Source organism: Pongo pygmaeus, chromosome 2, assembly GCF_028885625.2.
Source record: "Pongo pygmaeus isolate AG05252 chromosome 2, NHGRI_mPonPyg2-v2.0_pri, whole genome shotgun sequence".
NCBI lineage: Eukaryota > Metazoa > Chordata > Mammalia > Primates > Hominidae > Pongo > Pongo pygmaeus.
Window position 1 is genome coordinate 67,558,961 of NC_085930.1, and position 19,168 is coordinate 67,578,128.

The 19,168-nt window shown below is 52.3% G+C and overlaps 1 protein-coding gene across 17 annotated transcripts in view; it reads left to right on the forward strand.

The window, feature by feature from the left end:
• Positions 1-16,305, forward strand: part of ATP2B2 (ATPase plasma membrane Ca2+ transporting 2) — a 388,403-nt gene extending 372,098 nt beyond the window's left edge. For 9 of the 17 annotated variants that reach the window (XM_054481331.2, XM_054481334.2, XM_054481330.2 and 6 more), the window contains 3 exons: positions 12-119; positions 1,962-2,144; positions 11,209-12,466. In XM_054481331.2, the coding sequence (XP_054337306.1) occupies positions 12-119; positions 1,962-2,144; positions 11,209-11,520 (603 nt within the window). In that variant the 3' untranslated portion in view covers positions 11,521-12,466. Of the gene's footprint in view, positions 1-11; positions 120-1,961; positions 2,145-4,024; positions 4,201-8,296; positions 8,352-11,208 lie in introns of all 17 variants that reach the window. The other 8 variants (XM_054481344.1, XM_054481335.1, XM_054481343.2 and 5 more) reach the window with 5 other exon arrangements.
• Positions 16,306-19,168: the final 2,863 nt, after the last annotated feature.

The following is a 19,168-nucleotide window of genomic DNA, read 5'->3' on the forward strand; positions in this document are numbered from 1 at the left end:
GTGACCTCCAGATAGTGATCGTGCAGTTTGGAGGGAAGCCATTCAGCTGCTCTCCACTGCAGCTGGACCAGTGGATGTGGTGCATATTCATTGGGTTAGGAGAGCTCGTTTGGGGCCAGGTAAGTTCCTGGTAGGTCGCAGGAGGTGCTTCTTAGCAGGGCAAGGGAGACAGCACTGGATGGAGAATCCAGGACCCCCAGGAATGGGCTGCCAGACCCCAGGCAAGCTCCTCCCTCTCTCTGGACATCTGAGCAAGGGGGCTTGTCCCAGGTCCTATACCGGTCGTCTGGGTACTACTGCTCTGATTTTTGCCTTATATCTATCTACCACTGCTCCTGTTGTTTATGTAATATTTTCTCTCAATCACGTCAGCTTTTTTAACTTAAATTTGTTTTTAAAGGCAATGTCGTATTACTAAGACAACTGAAAAATCAGTATCACTTGTCATAAATGGAAGCTAACAAAAACATTAATGTAATGAGAATGACGTTATTAAACTCTAGCTAGAAGCCATGGCCTGCCAGGGATTCAAGGCTGGAGCAGCTTGTTAGGAAGGGAGATGAATCAGTGGTCTGCGGGCACTGGTGGCCGGCTGGCGTCAATCAGGATCCTTTAGAGCACTCAGAGGGAACGCAAGCAAGACACACTCTGCCACGTTGCAGTGTTACTCAGTGCTGTGCCTGTGGCCATCTGAGAGCTGCCCCAGCTCTGGGGCTCCTTGGGCTGGATGCTCTTTAGGGGCCCTTCCAGCTTTGACCCAGAATATTCTCCCACCAATTCCTTTTTCTACGTTTGCCCGAGTTCCAGACCCTGTCACAGCTCTGACAGCATGCAGCTCAAAGGCTCCTGACCCAGGACAGAGGGCTTGGGAGGAGTGCCCAGAACCAATTCAGGGCCTAAGTGGCTTTACTCCCAAGGCGCTCACACATCCAGGCAGTGGGACCCCATGGGTGGGAGGCATTGTTCTTGCCTTCAAGCTGTCTGCAGGCTAGAGTGAGAAGCTACAGGGGCAAAAATTAACTAAAAGATAAATAAGAAAGTTTAGTTTCATCCAAAAGGACTTCCTGTAACCTTTGGGGCTGCTTTGGAGAGTGATAAACCCCTGGGCACCCTGGGGGCCGGGCCATCTTTATCCCACTGGGGCCCACCCCCTACAGGAGGCTCTTGGGGGCTGGGCCCAGTATCTGAGGGAAGGATTCAGAGGACTGAGGTTAATGCCAGTGGGCAGTGCTGACTTTACACTCCCAGGGAGCCCCCTGAGGCTGCATTCAAGCCAGCGCCTGACTGCCCCTACAGGAGATGGAAGGGGCCTCTGATATCTGCCACCTCAGCTTTCCTGTAGGGCCTGCGTCTGGGTCCTCAGCCCCACGGACAAGCCCTTTGGGGAAGATTAGGAATGAAGGCATAGCTCTTTCCCATTCTGCCTTCCCTGCCCTCAGGGTCCAGTGACCTCAGGAGGAATAAGGGACAGAGGAATAAGTAACCCCATGAGCCAGCCACGGGCCAGGCTCATGCAGGATGAGTTAGACCCTCCAATGTGCCCAGTTCTCACCATGCCCAGAGCGGCCCCCACTTTACAGCTAGGAAAACCAAAGTCAGTGAGGTTAAATGACTTGCCCAAGGCCACAGGACCAGGGCTGTCTGAGGTATTCAAAGCCACATCTGTCCAACTCCTAGAGGCCAAGATTGTCCACTATGTACCCTGACTCTGAATGAGTGAATTAAAAAGCAAATTGCACTCCAGCCTGGGCAATGACAGTGAAACTCCATCTCAAAAAAAAGAAAAAAAAAAAGACATTGTCAAAGACTGGGCTGAGGAACAGGTGAGGTGGGTGAAGGAGTAGATTGATCACATGCCTGGGTGAGTGGGTAGGAGGCGGGAGGTAGAGGAGCGGGTGTCAGGGAGAGAAGGCCACCGGGAAGGACAGCCCCACCATCCTGACGGACAGGGTCCCTTGCAGGTCATTGCCACCATCCCCACCAGCAGACTCAAGTTCCTCAAGGAGGCAGGCAGGCTCACGCAGAAGGAGGAGATCCCGGAGGAGGAGCTCAACGAGGACGTGGAGGAGATCGACCATGCGGAGCGGGAGCTGCGACGGGGCCAGATCCTATGGTTCCGAGGCCTGAATCGGATCCAGACGCAGGTACAGGAGGCTCTTGGGGGCTGGGCCCAGGCCTGGCCGGGGTGGGCCAGGGGATGGAGGTGAGTGTGCTTGTGCTGCCCCCCAGGGCCCAGCTCTGGTGCTGAGGGAGGGTGGCTACAGAGGGGTCCCGGCCAGCTCTCACCAGCCACTTGCACACCCACGTTGCACACACACTCCTGTGACTGCTAAGGAACAGCATGGCCTCCTCAGGGAGGTCCCATTGTGCCCTCTCAGGGCAGCAAGGGGAAGTGGTAGGGGTCACACCCACCATGGTCTCCAGGGGGATTTCCCTGAGAGGGTGGGGAAGGGTGGCTCTGAGGGCAGAGGTGAGTGAGGAGACTGTCGCTCAGGGCTGGGGCACCCACCCAGAGGGGCCGTGTAAGGCTGGACAGAAGCTGCAGGCCAGGTCGCCCAGGGTCCCCCAGGGCCTGGTGGTCAGGGGGTCCACCGCCTCCACGGGGGCTTCAGTTGCTCTCCCCAGCTTCCCCTAGGGGGTGGAGAGGCTGTGGGGAGCAAAGGTCAGTCATCCTCAAGTACACACAGACACATGCACACACTGAGCACACCAGGGGAGCACAGGTGCAGGGCGTAGCCAGCCAGAAGCAGGTTTCTTCCCCAGAGCAGAGAGAGCGTGGCTGCCATGTGGCACCTGACACACCTGCGTGCCCCCACCCCCACCCCACACACACACACCACATGCTCTCACGTGGTCCCCTTATGCCTGGAGCAGGTGTTGTAGCTCACAAGTGCTGTCACAGCCCTGCGAGGGGAGGGTCAGAAGGGACCCTGTGGGTCTCTTTCCCAGACCATCTGGGGAGCTGGAGTGGGAGCTCCTCCATGCCCCAGCATACTCGGGCGAAGTGCAGTGTAGAAGCAGCCACCTGGCCACCATCCTGCCAGCTGTGGCCCAGCACCTCATTTCCATCCGATGTAGCAGAGAGCTCACCTGGGTCACCTCCCACCCCTCTGTACCCTGTCCCAAACCTCACCTCATGTGACCTTCACAGCCCTGGGAGGTAGATGTGACTCCCCCAGTTTTAGAGGTTACCGTGGTCCAGGAGATGGCCCCTTCTACTGAGCTGGCACAGCTGGGGTGGGAACTGGAAGCAGGTTTCAGACCCGGAGCTGCCTGACAAGGGCCTGGGCTCACCTTCCCTGATTAGGACCCTGGCAGCCAGCCCTCCCAGCCTGCCCCCACCTCCTGGGAGGTCCAGGACAACTCAGTGAATATGTCCCTGGTGCTGTCACTGCCCTGGCGGCAAAGTCATGCAGGGGTCTCCAAATTATGGGAGGAAGCAAGGACTGCGATTTCTTGAGTGGGCAGGGGCGGGCGCCTGTCTTGACTGCCTCTTACAGAATGCTAACGTGGGTCAGGTGCTTTGCCACTTACAGATAACCCTGCCAGGCAGGTGGCATTGACCCTTCTTAAGAACAAGAAACTCAACTCAGAGAGGTGGCTTGCCCAAAGTCACCTAGCTAGTAAGTGACAGAGCTGGAATTTAGGCCAAGCTCTGTCCACCTCAGGACCCCCACCACACCCTCTACCTCCACACCTGTACCTGAGGGAGGCTGAACACTGCTCTCTTCCCTCCAGATACCATGTTTAATCACTGCCTCCCCCACTGGCCCCTGAGCCACTAGCACAGGACAAAGGCCGGACCCCCTGTGTCCTCCCGGGGACCCTGGGGCCTGCAGGTGGGCCCAGAGCTGAGCAGACATTTTTCAGAGCCTTGGAGTGTGTCTGGTATTTTTGTTTTGATTTAAGTGACATTGTCGTTGTTGCCGTGGCTGCAGCTGTTCTTGTGACGTTGCGCCTGTCAGTCATGTAGCTGTTGTGTTCGTTCTTCTCGCAACTTGTCTCGTTCTCTCCTCCGTTGCAGATTGAAGTAGTCAATACTTTCAAGAGCGGGGCGTCCTTTCAGGGGGCCCTGCGGAGACAGTCCTCGGTCACCAGCCAGAGCCAGGATGTAGCCAATCTCTCTAGCCCTAGTCGCGTGTCGTTGTCCAATGCTCTTTCCTCTCCGACCAGCCTTCCTCCTGCTGCAGCCGGGCGTGAGTGTGACTCCTTACTGCCTCCGGCTGGCACTGCCCACGCCAGCTCCCAGGCGGGCAGGGGCTGGGGCACCAGAGGACATGGGGGGCAGCCGGTCACAATCAGGCCCAGGGGGCTGAAGGGTCCCAGCCACCGAAGAGGGTCCCGTTGGTCAGGAGAGCGTAGCCAGTCATGCAGTGGCAGTCACTCAATGGACCAGGGTCAGTCACAGGGTCGTTAGGGTCCCAAGTGGCCAAAAAGTCTGGTTCAGTCAAGGGATCACTATTGGTCAAGAGGACATCAGTGACCAAATGGTCCTAATCCACCACAGGGTCCCGACAGCCAGAGGGGGACAGACATGGAGGGGACACAGAGTGTCCCACTGGCCCAGGGTCATATGTGGTCAGGAAAAGCCTAGACCACCAAGGCAAGGGTCGGAGTTGGACAGGAGGTCCCAGTCTTGCAGTCAAAGTCAGCGGAAGGGTCACTGTGGGTCAAGGGGAGCAAGCCCCTTAGGGTCACAGTCAGTCACATTGGGATCCACCCAGGAGAAGGTCACGTCATCCAGGCTTTCCCAGCTGGTCAAGGGGTGCCCACAGTAATGAGGGTCATGGTCAAGGGGGACGGTTGAGCCAAGAGGTCACTGCAGGTCAGAGGTCATAGTCAGCCAGGGATCCCAGGCCACCTAGGAGCTCACAGCCTAGACGCTGCACCCCAGCAGTTCAGATTCTCTGCCTGCTTCCTGTCACTCCTCCCCTTGCACTTGCACTTTTGACTGCATCAGCTGCCCTGCAGACACCTTTCCCTGCGGCTGAGCTTGGAACTTGCTGAAGTTCTAAGCCCTTCCTGGAAAGGACAAGGTCCCTGGCCCATTCAGCTTGACCCCTGGTAGAAAATGGTGGGTCGAGCCTCACATCTTGCCTGGGTGCCAGCAGGCCCAGAGGGACCTGATCTGCCCTTCGGCATCCTGCCCTCCTTTATCCGAGAGATAGCCTGGGACCGTGGCCCCTCCTTCATCTCCCTCCTGCCAAGCTCATCTCCTCATGCCACCACTTCTGATCTAGATCACTCATTGCTGGCTTTGTCTAGCTCTTTCCCGGACCCATGGCTTCAGGCCCCACAGGGAAGAAGTCTGTCTTTCCTCCCATCGCCCTGCTATGTTTCCAGTCAGGCCCTTCTGATCTGCAGGGGAGCCCCTGGTTCTGGTCTTCTCCAATGGCATAGTGTCAGTCTTAGCCTCCACCTTCTTTGATGAGAAGTAGACTCCAGCTCATCCCTTGAAACTTTATAAAGGGCCTCTACCCCCATCCAAAACCAGAACACCCACAACACAACCTCCTGCAGCCAAGCAGGTAACCCTGTGTGCTGGTGGGAGCGCCTCCCTCAGTGCCTCCAGTAGGAGGCGCGGGCCACAGAGAGCCTGTTGATGGCAAATGTCCACAACCCATAGCGGCAGGACAGAAGCAGAAAGCAGGGAAGGAGCCCCTCAGTGCTCATTCGTCAGCACAGAAACGCAGTGCTGGGGAGGACCGGGGAGCCAAGATGAAATGGAGATGCATTTCAGCAGATGGTGGCTGAGTCACATTTCCATGAGATACCGTCACTAGGCAGTCACTGCCAGGATTTCTCGGGGAAGGCAACACTGGTCCCATCCTCCTCCCCTTTAGACCAGAGAGCTCTCGCCTTAGCAGCAGCCTAGCCAGCTAACCTCCCAGCTCCTTTCTGCACCAGCTCAGCTCTGGCCTTGCTCAGCACCCCCACCTATCCTGAGGTGCGGTGACCAAGTGTCCCGGCAGGGAGAGCTACATGGGGAAGAATCCACTTCTTCTGTTCTGCCACCCCTCCCAGTGACTCCTGTGGCCCTCTGGCTGGGGCTGCCTGCTAGGAGTCTGGCTTCTGGGCGAAGGCCCAGTTCTTCGTCCATCCCAGTTCAGCCTCTTTCTTGAAGGGCAGCACTTCACCCTGGCCACGACAGAGCACACCTGACATCGCTGGGCAACCCCACTGCCTTTGGAAGTCGTCCCTGAGTTAGCCCCTCATCTTACCTTTCACAGTCTAGAAGCTAGAGCTGTCCTCTCAAACCTCAGCCACTTCTTTCTCAGCTTTTCTTCTGCATCATTTGCAAAGCCATTCAATAGGGCCAGTCCGGGAACAACACTTCTTTGCAGAAATGCCCTTTTCTTCATTTCTGCAGAAATGCTTAGACAGGAATGTGTCTACACTGACCTCCTTCCAGGCCAGATCAGTCCCCTGTAGCCCTTGGTTACCCCAACTTTGGAACAGTCTTGGAAAAGAAGCCCAGGCAGAGGCTCAGCCAAAGCCAACTTGACAGTTCTTGCCCTGACCCCTCATGCTCTCAGGGGACCCAGCGGGGCTGCCCAGGGCCTCCCCACCCTGCTCACCATCTTGCCTCTCCCTCTTCACGCCTCCTGGAGAATCTCGCATTCCCCCTCTGTGACAGACTCCAGCCTGTAATTCTGGGTCCCTCCTGAGACCCTTCCTGAGCCTATGGTCTTAAAAAGAGCCTGACCAAACCCCTGCCTTGAGGGCACTGGTTCCCAGACAGGATCACAGCCTCTGTGGTTTCAGTACACACATTTGGACAACACAGCCTCGTGCCTCCTTTGCTTGAGTAGTGTCTACAACAATGCTGCCTCCTCTGGTCTCCAAGGACTCTGAGGACCCTCTAAACACCAGCCAAGGTCCCTGCAGAAGCCAGTATGCTTTCCTTCCACAGGGAGGTTTAAACAGGTGGCCAGGAAGTGACAGAAGGGCCCCAATTTGATGGGATGAGGAAGTGGGCCGCCCCACTACCCCACAACTCCTTCACCCCCACTGCACCCCATCAGCCTTCTGAGGGGGATCTGCTTCCTGGGGACTCCCCAGCAGAGGAGGCTGCCCATGTGCCTGCTGAGGCAAAAACACCTGCAGCCAGTGTGCCCTGGAAGGAGTCAATCCACTGTCCCCTGGGTTATGAAGAGTTGACCACAAAGGCCTGGGACAGGGCCTGACTTCTGACCTGGGACACTGGAGTGAGGAAAGCCCCTGAACACATCGCAGGCCCTCCCCTCCCCATGGCACCACCGCAAGATGAAGGCCTCAGCAGACAGACGCACATGGTAAGCCTGACCGCAGTCACGAGGCACATGGCACGAGGATGCTCGGGAGGGAATGAATTGGTGCACTCTTCTGACTAACTCAAAAACGAGCTTGTTTTTGCCCCGGAAACTTAATGGCACATCCCTATTGCCTTATACCTGAGCCCCACTCAACATTTCCAGAGCAGTTCCCCACTCCCTTTACTTCACAGATGCCTCACCACTGAATTGTGGGAGGGGAGGACCTGGCAACACATCCATTTCGCAGAGAAAGACACTGATGAGGCCAGGGTCACCACAGCAAGGGCGTGGCAAGAGGTCAGACTCCGGAGTCCCTCATGCTTCCCACTATTCACACCACTTCCCAGGAAGCCCACAGACCTGGAGCCACAGAGGCTGAACTTCCATTCCGGAACCAGTGCCCACACCCACAGCCTCATATCGTGAAAAGGAGTCAGTCCTCCAGGGAAGGCAAGGGAAGCTGTTTCTCAGCTTGAACTTCTACCAGCATGGCCAAGACTGGGGAGAAGGGCACCTTCCCACTGGTGATCAAGGACAAGATTAGCATCCCACACTTCGATCCAAGGCAAAGCCGCACAGCCTCTCTTTCTCATTGCCTCAAATTCCTAACTCATCTCAAACCATCTTTGTACTTAGCAAGTCTGTAGCAGGCTCCATGTTTATCAGTGGAAGTCCTGCTCTTTCAAACCACCCAAGCCAAGAGCCAGCCCCATAAGACAGGTCCCAGCCACATTCTGGACGCCGTACCTTGCTAGACAGATAGGGCACCTCCTGCTCCCACTTCCCCTGCAGATTCCTGGTTCTGAAGACTCCTAGGGCAAGGAGTTTGCACTGTTAGGGGGAGAAATGAAGACAACAAAAAGGGAAGAAAGCTGGACTTCTCATTAGTGTTTTGGTAACTAATTTAGTGCAACCTTGGGTTGGCGAGAAAATGGCTTGCTTTGTGGGGGGAACCCTAGACCTCTCCGCTGTCTGAATATTCCATGTGTTTGTTTCCCTAGAGGGCTAGAGAACCCTGGACACAGAGTTCAGCAAGAGAGAGTGAAATTAAAAGAGGTTGTGAGTCTTTAACCTTGAGCCTGAAATGAATGTGAATCAATCCCAGACTCTTGGCTTCCTTGAAGCCGGGTAAACATTCGAGTATGTAGAACCCATCTCAGACCAGGGCCTGTGCGTTTCCTCAGAGCCCTCTGACAACGGGCATGGGTCTCCCTGCTCCCTTTGTGCTGACGAAACCAAAACATCTGAAACCCTGCTCACCGGGTCCCTTCCTCTCCTTCCCCTCACCCCCACACCCAAATGCAGCTTATGCCAAAAAAAAAAAAAAAAAAAAAAAAAATCCTACCTTTAGGGTAGGCAGGGAGGGGAGATGGAAGAGCTTTTTTTTCCCATAGTTTTTTCCATTTCAGCCTCGGAGAGAACCGAAGTGGAGACTTGAGATGGCCGTGGCGGGGTGTCCCAAAAAGTCTTGTCCCCACAGTCTTGTCCAGAGCAGTTCATTTTTTTTTGTTGTCTCCATGCCAGGGGGAGGGCGGAGGGGCCTCATCTCATTGTGTGTCATCCCCTCTGCGTTGTCAGTCACATGACAGGGTCCTGCCACCATCCCCCTGCCCCACACATACACTAGGTGTTCCAGTCAGCATCTGAATTGCACTTCAGCCTCAGAACACACTGAGCACCAGGCTAGGCAGCTACAGCCTTGATGCTGTCCCCATTCTACAAACAAGAAAGCCGAGGCCTGCAGCGCCTACTTTGTTTTCAGTTAATCAAGGTGTAACGGCTCACTTATCAGGAGATCAGAATTTGAACCATCTCTGCAGAGCCACAAAGAGGGACTCCAGGGGGAAAGAGCTCAGAGCAGCCACAGTGGCCATGATGGAGCACCAGCATGAAGGCCGTGTCTGGCTGGCTCTTATTTAGCACTTGTTGCCTCTTATTTAAAGCACAATTCCAGCAAGTGGGGTACCCTGGAGTCCCAGCTAACAGTATGCAAGGTGAAAGGACAGAGGTGCTTTTCAGAAAACAGAAAAGTCAGCACTAACTAGTAAGCGATGGCTGACAGCAAGGGAGAAAAAACAAGCCAATCCATGGGGTCTTACCTAAGACTAAGAAGGATAATTGACAAACCTTATGTTAAATTCTTCTCTGTGCACTCTAAATTAGAAGTCATAGGAGCGTATGACATGCTTTAGAAAGAATTCCCTCTGCAACAGTAAAACAAACCTTCAGCGATGACACTTAAAATCATCAACCACAGTCACCTAGAAACTCCACTTCCATGAAAGAGGGCTTTCCCCACCAGGGTTTCACAAAGGAGCTACCCCTGGGTTCTCCTGAGAGCTCAAGTCCTGGGACTTCAGGGGCCTCCCCACGACCGTCTCGTCCAGTCCCCTGCCTCCCCGCAGGCCTGTGGTGTAGGGCAGCCACTGCTCTGCAGGTGGGTGCCACTTGGCCTGCACACAGCAGCCGACTAAGGCTCTGTCCTGGAGGCGCCAATGCCACCTTGTTTTCTCCACCTCTGACTCCACTCCGAGTTGGGGCTGGGAAGAGAGGGGGAGGCACTTTTGTCCCAAGTCCCATCAGACTCTTGAGATGACAGGCACTGCTGCCCCTCCCAGGAGTCCAGAGAAGGGACACCTCTCTTCCAAGTGAGGGTCCTGTCCCTCTGCACCCTGTGAGGCAGGACAGAGGACAACCAGAGAGCTAGTGTGGCTTGTCCACAGTCAAGGCACCAGATGTGGCAGAGCCAGGACGCAAGTTGGGTCTTTCTGCCTCCAAGTCCAGTGCTCTTTCCACTAGCCTTGAAGACTCAATGACCAGCCTCCTCCCATTCTTCAGTGGAGGAAACTGAGGCCCCGGGATGTGTGGTTCACAACTGAGACAGAAAATGAAAGAACTTGCTGTTTTGTGACTCAGTTCCACACACCCCAGAATCCCACTGGGGCTGGGTTTGGCCATCTGATTCCAGCCTCGTTTTTTGGTTTTGTGTTTTCAAAGCACAAATAAAGAAATCCCCCAGGAAATAAGAGACCCCAAAGCAAGCTCCAATAACTGGCCGGCCAGGGCTTTGAGTCTATACTCGAGTGTTTACCTCCCAAATGCATGAAGGAAAGAAACGCTGGGTACAAACGACCTCCGTTCACATTGTCCAGGCTTCCAAGTGTAGCCGTGTGTCTGTCTGTGTGTGCCATGTGGCTCCCGGCCTCCCCGTGGCATGCAGCCCGCCCCCGAATGTCATCTGTCCGCCAGCTCCCGTGTGCTTTCTGGCTGCCTCTGCTCTGCACCTCAGAAAGCCCTGGGTTGGCTTTGGTTTGCTTTGCTGCCTTTGGTTTGATGTTCCCGTTCTGTTTGGCCCTCATGTGTCTCTCTCATCCCAACTCATCCAACCTTCTCTCCTTTCTGTGCCTTTTCTGTTTGTGACACGTAACATGTTCCATGTTGTATGGTTTCTTAACTGTGTGTGGTTTTTCTAAGATGAATTTTTTTAATAGCCTCTCCTCTTTCCTACTTGATTCCCACCTGGTCCTCCTCCCCGTCTGCATGGTTGAACCTCTGCTTTAAAGTGAACAAGGCTCAGTCTCTCACTAGGTGTGGGTGCCCGCAGGAGTCGACTGTGCTTCCTTTAACCACTGTTCCCCATCATCTCTTTGATGGTGCTTGGTGATTCCTCCTGTCCTAACACTAGTTTCTACCAAAACCAAAGAGATTTTTAAAAACCAGCTCAAGGATGCCTATAACCTGAGCCCCCTTTTTCACTCTCCCCCATCCTGTCAATGCTAATAACACCCAGCGACTGTGGATTCCAGCCACCTGCTTTGCCCTAACCCTTCTCCCACCCGCCCCTCCTGTGAGCCCCCCCGAGCCTGGTTGTGGTCCCTGGGCGGTGCTCCTGACCCCTGTGCTTCCCTTGCAGATCCGCGTCGTGAAGGCGTTCCGTAGCTCTCTCTATGAAGGTTTAGAAAAGCCTGAATCTCGAACCTCCATCCATAACTTCATGGCTCATCCTGAATTCCGGATCGAAGATTCCCAGCCCCACATCCCCCTCATTGATGACACCGACCTGGAAGAAGATGCCGCGCTCAAGCAGAACTCGAGCCCCCCGTCATCGCTCAACAAGAACAACAGCGCCATCGACAGTGGGATCAACCTGACGACCGACACAAGCAAATCAGCTACCTCTTCAAGTCCAGGGAGCCCCATCCACAGCCTGGAGACGTCGCTTTAGCTGAAGACCCTGTCGCCTGCCCGCCCGCCCTCATGGACCCCGCTGCCACCCGCCTTCCAGGCACCCATCCATCCAGGCACCCAACTCACCCAAGCAGCAAAGAGCAACAATCGGAAACCAAATACTGGAGAGAAAACCAACGTTTCCACCAACAGACCCTTTCTCTGGCTGCGATGCTGTTTGAACTCTTTTTCACTTCGAGGCAAGGGGCGGGATCTCTACTGGGGGCTTACGGGAGTGAGCGGTTTTCCCAAAACAAGTCCTTCCTGGCTCCCACCCAGACATGGACCAGCCATGCACCCGCCCAGCCACCACGTCCCCCGCATGAATGTACTGTACACTTTCAATCCTCCCCTTGTTTGGTTTTTGGGGGTTGGGGAGGGGGTTTTTTTTTGTTTGTTTTCTTAGGCGGGAACTGCAAACAGACTCTTTTCTGAGACTATTTATCCAATCCACTGGTCTGTGAGTTTTTGAAATGCTTGCGCAGCATGGTCTCAGTTGTATAGATTAATTTAATAACTTTTTGAAATTGCAGAGCTTAACTCGCCTAGTAGATTTGCACCAATGGAACCGAAGAACTTCATAGACACTCACAAGGTTATATCCATTTCTTTGTATCTATATCAACGTATACTTCCCCAAGACTGTATACGTCCATATAGATAGGTAGATATATATATATATAAATATATATACATGGATATATAAAGTTTCTTTGCCGGCATGTTGCCTTGTTTCCGCTTAAATTGCTCTATTTTAACTTATTTATGTCCTAAAAGAAGAATGTAATTTGTTTACAAACCTGTAGATAACGTCTTTGGCTATTTGTACGGTTTAAGAACACTGGTGGCTGAGATGCTATAAAAACAGCTCGGCCCAACAGACACTTCCCCTGGGTTGCATCCTTGATGTTTTATGATAGCCATGCTCTGATTTTTGCCTGCTATTTCCGTTCAATAACGTCACTACCGTGAGAGGCTCAGGCAGAAGCCAAATGCTACCGAGTTGCCATCCTGAGGGGTTTAACAACATGCTCCGTAGACGAAGGGAGAGGAGGAGAGAAGGCTTCCTGGGTTTGCAACACTAACGGCCATCCGGCCCAAGGATGCCAGGATCTGCAAAGCACTGCTCGAAGACTTTTCTCTCAATGAAACTCGCTTGAGTTTACTAAGAGCATTTCAAAAATAGGTTCTCTTTGGCACTGTCTGTACAGAGATTGAGGTAGTGTTGAAATATTATAAATGGTATTGTGTTGATTTTTTTTTTATTTAGTAACTTACAGGTTTGTTTCCTTATTAATGGCAGCATCCGAGCTGTTGGCATATTGGATGAGGATCAGTATGGCTTGCTGCTTTTATTTTTATTTTTGAAGAAGACTAGCCTTTTTCTCTGCACTATTTAGATCCGAATGAACCTTATGATGTGTATATTGAGATGTACTCAGTGTGATTTTAAACCAAATTGTCTTCCTGTAGTCACAATATATACTGTAGCCTTTTAACAGCAAGTCTTGCTTTCCCAAACAGAAAGCCATTCTGAAACCCTACAGTATCACAGGTGAGAAAAGGTGGTTATTTTTTCCCCAAGACAACAGCACTAGTAATCCCACTTAATAAGAGCTTATTTAATTGTATGTCAGCCTCTTAACTGCTAAGCACTTTGTGGGTCTCAGCGTTTTTCATAAAAGAACTTTTGTATTTAATACAAAGTTTGCTTTGAGACTTTTCAGCATATGATCTTTTTCCATAAACTTGTACAGTGCAAAAGACATTTTGAATACCATGATCGATGATGTCCCATGCTTCGAGGAAAACCAAACACTTTCCGCCTCTCTTGCAAAATCCATTCCTCATGCTGACCCTCCTCAGGATGGCTGTGTCAGCCCGGCCCCTTCCCTTCTCCAGGCCCAGAGAACTCTTCCACAAACAAGATGAGAGCCACTCGGGAAAAGAGCCATAGTCAGCTGGGAGGGCCTACATCTGGATGGCTGTGGAAAAACTTGAGGGTTTGGGGTTCAAAGTCAGCCCATCCCACCTGGAAAAATCCTCCTGGAAGGAGGACCTTCAAGAGCGCATCACCTGAATGTCGTGAAGAAGTATCTCTGAATGTATCCAGCAAAGGAAACTGCATACCCAAAGGGGTGACCAGCCCTCAGATGTGCTTATTGGATTCCAGTACAAACGCCACCAAAGCCAGCCCACTGCTCTCCTACAAGGAAGGAAAGATCTGCACATGTATAACATGGGGCAGCCTTGGAACATGGTGTTTTTTGGAGTTTCCTTTCTCACAGTTTTCCATCTCCCCACTTCTTTGATCAGTCATGTGTCCGTGACCTCGTTCCATGACATCAGGATAGCTGTGTTTGCACGCCAAGCTCCATGTTCATTTGGAGCCAGGAGGGGTTCTCAGTGGAGCCTGGCTTAGGGAACAGGGAGCGATGGAAGAATGCCAACATTAGCGTTGGTCTTCTCTTGTCAGGAATGAAGGATGCTTGCACACATGCACCCCCTCACTCTCACACTTGCACACATACACACACACGAAATGGTTTGTCAAAACTCACTGTAGTACATAAAGCTTGCACTCTGCGTCCTATATCTAGCAGCATGGGGTATGTTTGGCAGTTCACTCCATTAGGGGGTAAATAATTTATGACCATTCATCTGTTTTTATGAATTTTTTTATCTAGACAATAATTGTAAATAAAGAACTCACCATCTCTGTTCATTTAATACTATGCAATGGTTATGCTTTCAATCGCTGGCTCTTCTGACTCGTGCAGTGTGGTTTTGAAATGTCTGTAGTTTAAAAAAAAAAAGGCAAAAAACAACATCAAACAGAACATAGTAAATATATCTGTAATGTATACTTTTTTCTAGTTTGGGACTGCATCATCCACATAGCTTCTTTTCTGCCCTCTAGACAAGGGCTCCAGGAGTAGGTGGCAGATTTGGTTCTGAGAGCTAAGCTCACCAACTTGTCTCCCCCTCAACAGATGACGGAAGGGCAGGGAGCCCGTTCAGTGACGCCTGGCGCTGCAGAATCACTCATCTTTGGAGGTGAGCAGGGAGAGCTCTGAGGAGTTTCCTTCTCGCAACTCAGGCAGAGCTTTCTTTAACTCAGGAGCAGCCTCCATTGCTCCTTGCTCCTGCCAACCCCTCACCATGGCCCCTTGTCCCCTTGTCCCCTTGTCCCAACCATAGCATAGAGATGATAAGAGGGAGGCAGTCCTATTTCTGAGACTGGACCAATTAAAATAACTGCACTGGCTCAAGGACTCTGAACCTGTCTTGTCCTGGGTCCTCCAGTTATTGGAAGCCACTCTTTTCCCCAACCATGTTGAAATGCCACCTTTACCACACACTGATGTCTTATATAGACTTGGATCTATTTCTGGAACTTCTCTTCCCTTACTTGGGTGTCTCATCTGGCACCAGCCATACAACTTTAACTACTGTCAATTTCTAATGTCTTATTATGTGGTGGGATGAGTCCCTTCACTCTTCTTTTACAAAATTTCCTAGTTATTCTCTCACATCTATTCTTCCACATAAACTTTAAATTGTGCCCAGTCCTCCACCCCCTATTCCATTCCCACCCCCAAATTCTGGGCCCTGTCATTCCCTGTGCCATCATCTTCTCCCCATTGTAATTACTGTCCACTCAGGGCTGTGAAATAGACTATGTTCTATAAAGAGGGACAAAAAGGGCAACCTGATCTTGAGGGAAGCCTGCTGTTCCTCCCATCATTTCACCTGCCCCATAAGCCCAGGAGTTGTCATGAGAGGCCACCAGGTCCCCACTCAATCTCAGCTTGGGAACCAAAGTCACCCACCTTGGTTGTGTTGGGGTGGACCCGCCATCTGTCCCTGGTCCAGATGAGAAAGAGGAGTCTCTTCTAGGCCTGGAGCTGGGAAAGAATGTGTGGCCCAGTTGTCTGCACTTCTAATTCTCATCATGGAGAAATCTTTATTCCTATCTCCCGTTCCTTAACTGGTTTTTTGTTGTTTTTGTTTGATTTTGTTTTGGGGGGATAGTTTCTTGCTCTTTAATTTGGAGTCTCCGGTACCTTTGGGATGTAGGCAGTTCTTGCCTGGGCCTTCTCGGAACCCTCACTCCCCTAGCCCACTCTTGCGCTACCTACAGGAGGCTGCCAACCTGGTGCACTCTGACAAGCCTCCCACCCAAATCTCTCTCCTGCCATTGTGTCCAAAATCCCACCATTAGAGGCTCTTGTAGGGAAGAGCGTTTCTTGAAGGCTTTTAGGCCTTCCAGAGCCAGGAGGGAAGTCAGACAATAGCAGGAAGTCCCCAAGCCTTTTCAAAGTTCCAAACCAAGCTCTCCTGATTTTACTGTAGAGCTCATACCAACCCCGGTGGGGGAGGAGGGTCCCCAGCCCCAGGCAGCAGCCATTACCCCCTCCACTGAAAACGATATTGGAGGCTGCTTTGGGACTGCCCTTCTCAGCCCCCTAAGTCTGTTTTGTAATGCCTGTGGTGCTCTCCCTCCCGGACCTTTCCTCTCGGGGGTCACCACACTTTGCTAACTCTTGAGTGCACATATTTTATAATAGAGTAGCGAGGGAATGGTGCCGCCTCCAGCTTCCATAAGCTGCCCGGGCTCTGGGGGGCTCTGGGACAATCGGGGCTGGGAAGTGACTGTGCTCTTATTGTACACTCTTTATTTCTCTGTATCTTTGGCTTGTGCTCTTTGTAATTAATGGGATTTGTCTGCCTTTTCAACACTATACTGAGCAATAACAATAAATGCACACGTGGAAATGCAGGCACGGTACACATCACAAGGCCTTTTTCTGAAGAACAACTGGGTCCCCGCCCTTCGTGGAGTTGAACTCAGGGGGAAACTGAGTCCCTGGGAGGGAAATGCACTTTGCCCAAGGGCCCACAGCTCAGCGGGCAGTCTCTCTCCTTCCACTAGATCACACCTTTTGAACACTCACCATTTGAGGGAGACAGGCTTACCCTGCCATGAGCCATTAACCTATGAGGAATGGTTGACCATCTCATAGAAGAAGACTGGGGAACGGGGCCTTCTCATAGAAGAAGACTGGGGAACGGAGGAAGCGGAGGAGGTTTGGGGGCAAGGGGTTGGGGGCAAAAATCAGGGAAAGTTAGCCTGATTTGGGGTCTGGATTAACCAGAGGGAGGAGATGGGGAATACAGACACTGGATCTAGGTGGCACCCCCCTACTGGGGAGAGGGGTAAGGCAGAGGGAAGCCTGGCACCTGAGGAGTCTGGACTTCACAAACCTCTGCTGAACATTGGCAGAGAAAGAGAATATGCCCAGACCAACAAGTAATCCCTAAGGTTGGCCCAAGGGTTGAGAGTTACACACACACACACACACAATCACTCACACACTCACAGTCACAGCTCTTCTTAGGTTGAACTGATCCCCAAATCAAGTGCCATAGGCCCAACCAACTTCCAAATGCAGTTTCATATCCAAGGGTTCATTTAATCCCAATATCAACCTTCAGAGGAGGTATTATTATAATTCCCACTCAAAAGAGCAGGAGACAGCAGCTCAAAGAGGTGAAGAGCGTGCCCCCCTGGTAAGCAGGCGATCCAGCACTGATACCTAGCAGTCTTGATGCCAGCATGTGTACTCTAAACCGCCATATTACAGCGCCTTATGGGCCAAATACCTTACAGCAAATACCTTAGTGAATAAGATACAGTTCTGTTGCTTGTCACAAATCCCCAATATCTTCAACATCAGTGTCTACACAAGGAAATTCTTTTAATCACAATTATGCCTCATGCATTATATTTACATCTAATATGCCCTTGTCCTCATTTTCCACTCAAAGAAAGTGAGGCTCAGAGAAAAGTGACTTGACCTTATCACCTAGAAAGTCAGTGGTGCAGCTGTAGATCCAAGGCCAGAGCCTGTTCCTTGAAGAACAGGAGATCTGGCAGGGCGCAGCGGCTCACACCTGTAATCCCAGCACTTTGAGAGGCCCAGGCGGGTAGATCACCAGAGGTCAGGAGTTTGAGACCAGCCTGGCCAACATGGTGAAACCCATCTCTACTAAAACTACAAAAATTAGCCGGGTATGGTGGCACATGCCTGTAATCCCAGCTACTCAGGAGGTTGAGGCAGGAGAATTGCTTGAACCCGGGAGGTAGAGGTTGCAGTGAGCCAAGATCATACCACTGGACTCCAGCCTGGGCAACAGAGCTAGAGTCCATCTCAAAAAAAAAAAAAAAAACAGGAGATCCAAGAGATCCCCCAAAACGTGCCTTTGTTCCCTGTTCTAACCTAACAACCACCCCCTCACACCCCTGCAACTATTTCTCCACTAGAGGGCAATAGAAAATCTTGAAAGCTGCAGTGGGGTAGAAGAGTTGCCCAGAGGCCTGGCCCTTGATTCTAACACCCTACTGCCCTGGCCTCCTCTCCAAAGCCCCTTGACAGTCTGGGTCTATCACACTCTCTGAGCCTTAACGTCTTCCTTCAAGCAGTGACCATCTCCAGCTAGGGTCCTTACTCCCAGTTTCAGCAGAGGAAACTGAAGGACTGTGACTTACCCAAGGGGAGCCAAGGCCTCCCCCAGCTCATCTGCCTCCTTAATGTCACAAGGGGCCCAGGGCTAGACCATATGTGGCTGAGGCAGGGAGCCCAGGCTCTATCCTCCAGTGTGGCATTCTCACTGCGCTTGTGGGGAGCCTTCAGCTGCCCTACCTTGCGAAGCCAGAGACCTGGGGTTGGGGACCCTGAGGATTAGGTCTGGGGCTCTAGCTGCAGGAGCCTGGCTGAGATCCTTCATTGCCTAGGGGGGTCTCCTGGATGGGACTTACTCAGGACCCCGGCGGATCGGTTTGGAAGGGGCAGTCCTATATAGGGGTTAGGGATGGCAGGGCGAGAGGTCCCAGCCTCTGGTGAGGGGCATTCCCTGGCCTCCTCTGCCCTGGTCCCAGTCCTTGGGTCCTGAGAGGGAGACTACAACAAGGAAGCGCTAGGACAGTCTACTTACTCCCAAGATGTCACTCATCCTACAACATTCATCATAAGACCAGTCGCACCCAGAGCCGTAGCGAGGCGGGTGAAGCTGCAGATAGATGATTGATAGATAGATAGATAGATAGATAGATAGATAGATAGATAGATAGATAAACAGATAAATAGATTGTTTTGTTTTGTTTTGTTTTGACAAGAGTGTCTCTCTGTTGCCCAGGCTGGAGTGCAATGGTGCAGTCACGGCTCACTGCAACCTCTGCCTCCCGGGTTCCAGCGATTCTCCTGCCTCAACCTCCCGAGGGAATCCCAACCTGTAGCTGGGACTACAGGCGCGCGCCACTATGCCCGGCTAATTTTTGTATTTTTAGTAGACACGGGGTTTCACCATATTGGCCAGCCTGGTCTCGAACTCCTGACCTCAGGTGATCCGCCCCCGCCCCCGCTCGGCCTCCCAAAGTTCTGGGATTACAGGCATGAGCCACCGCGCCCGGCCGATAGTTATATTAATCCTTTCTTTCATTTATGGATCTCAGGAAAAGGGCAGACTTGGTCGGAAGAGTAGACCCACCAGAGCTTCAGATTCCAAAGCCCCCCGGGTCAGGGTCACTGCGGCAACCAGAGCCCCAGCCCTCTGGTCTCGCGCGTCACTGGAGGATAGGGGCT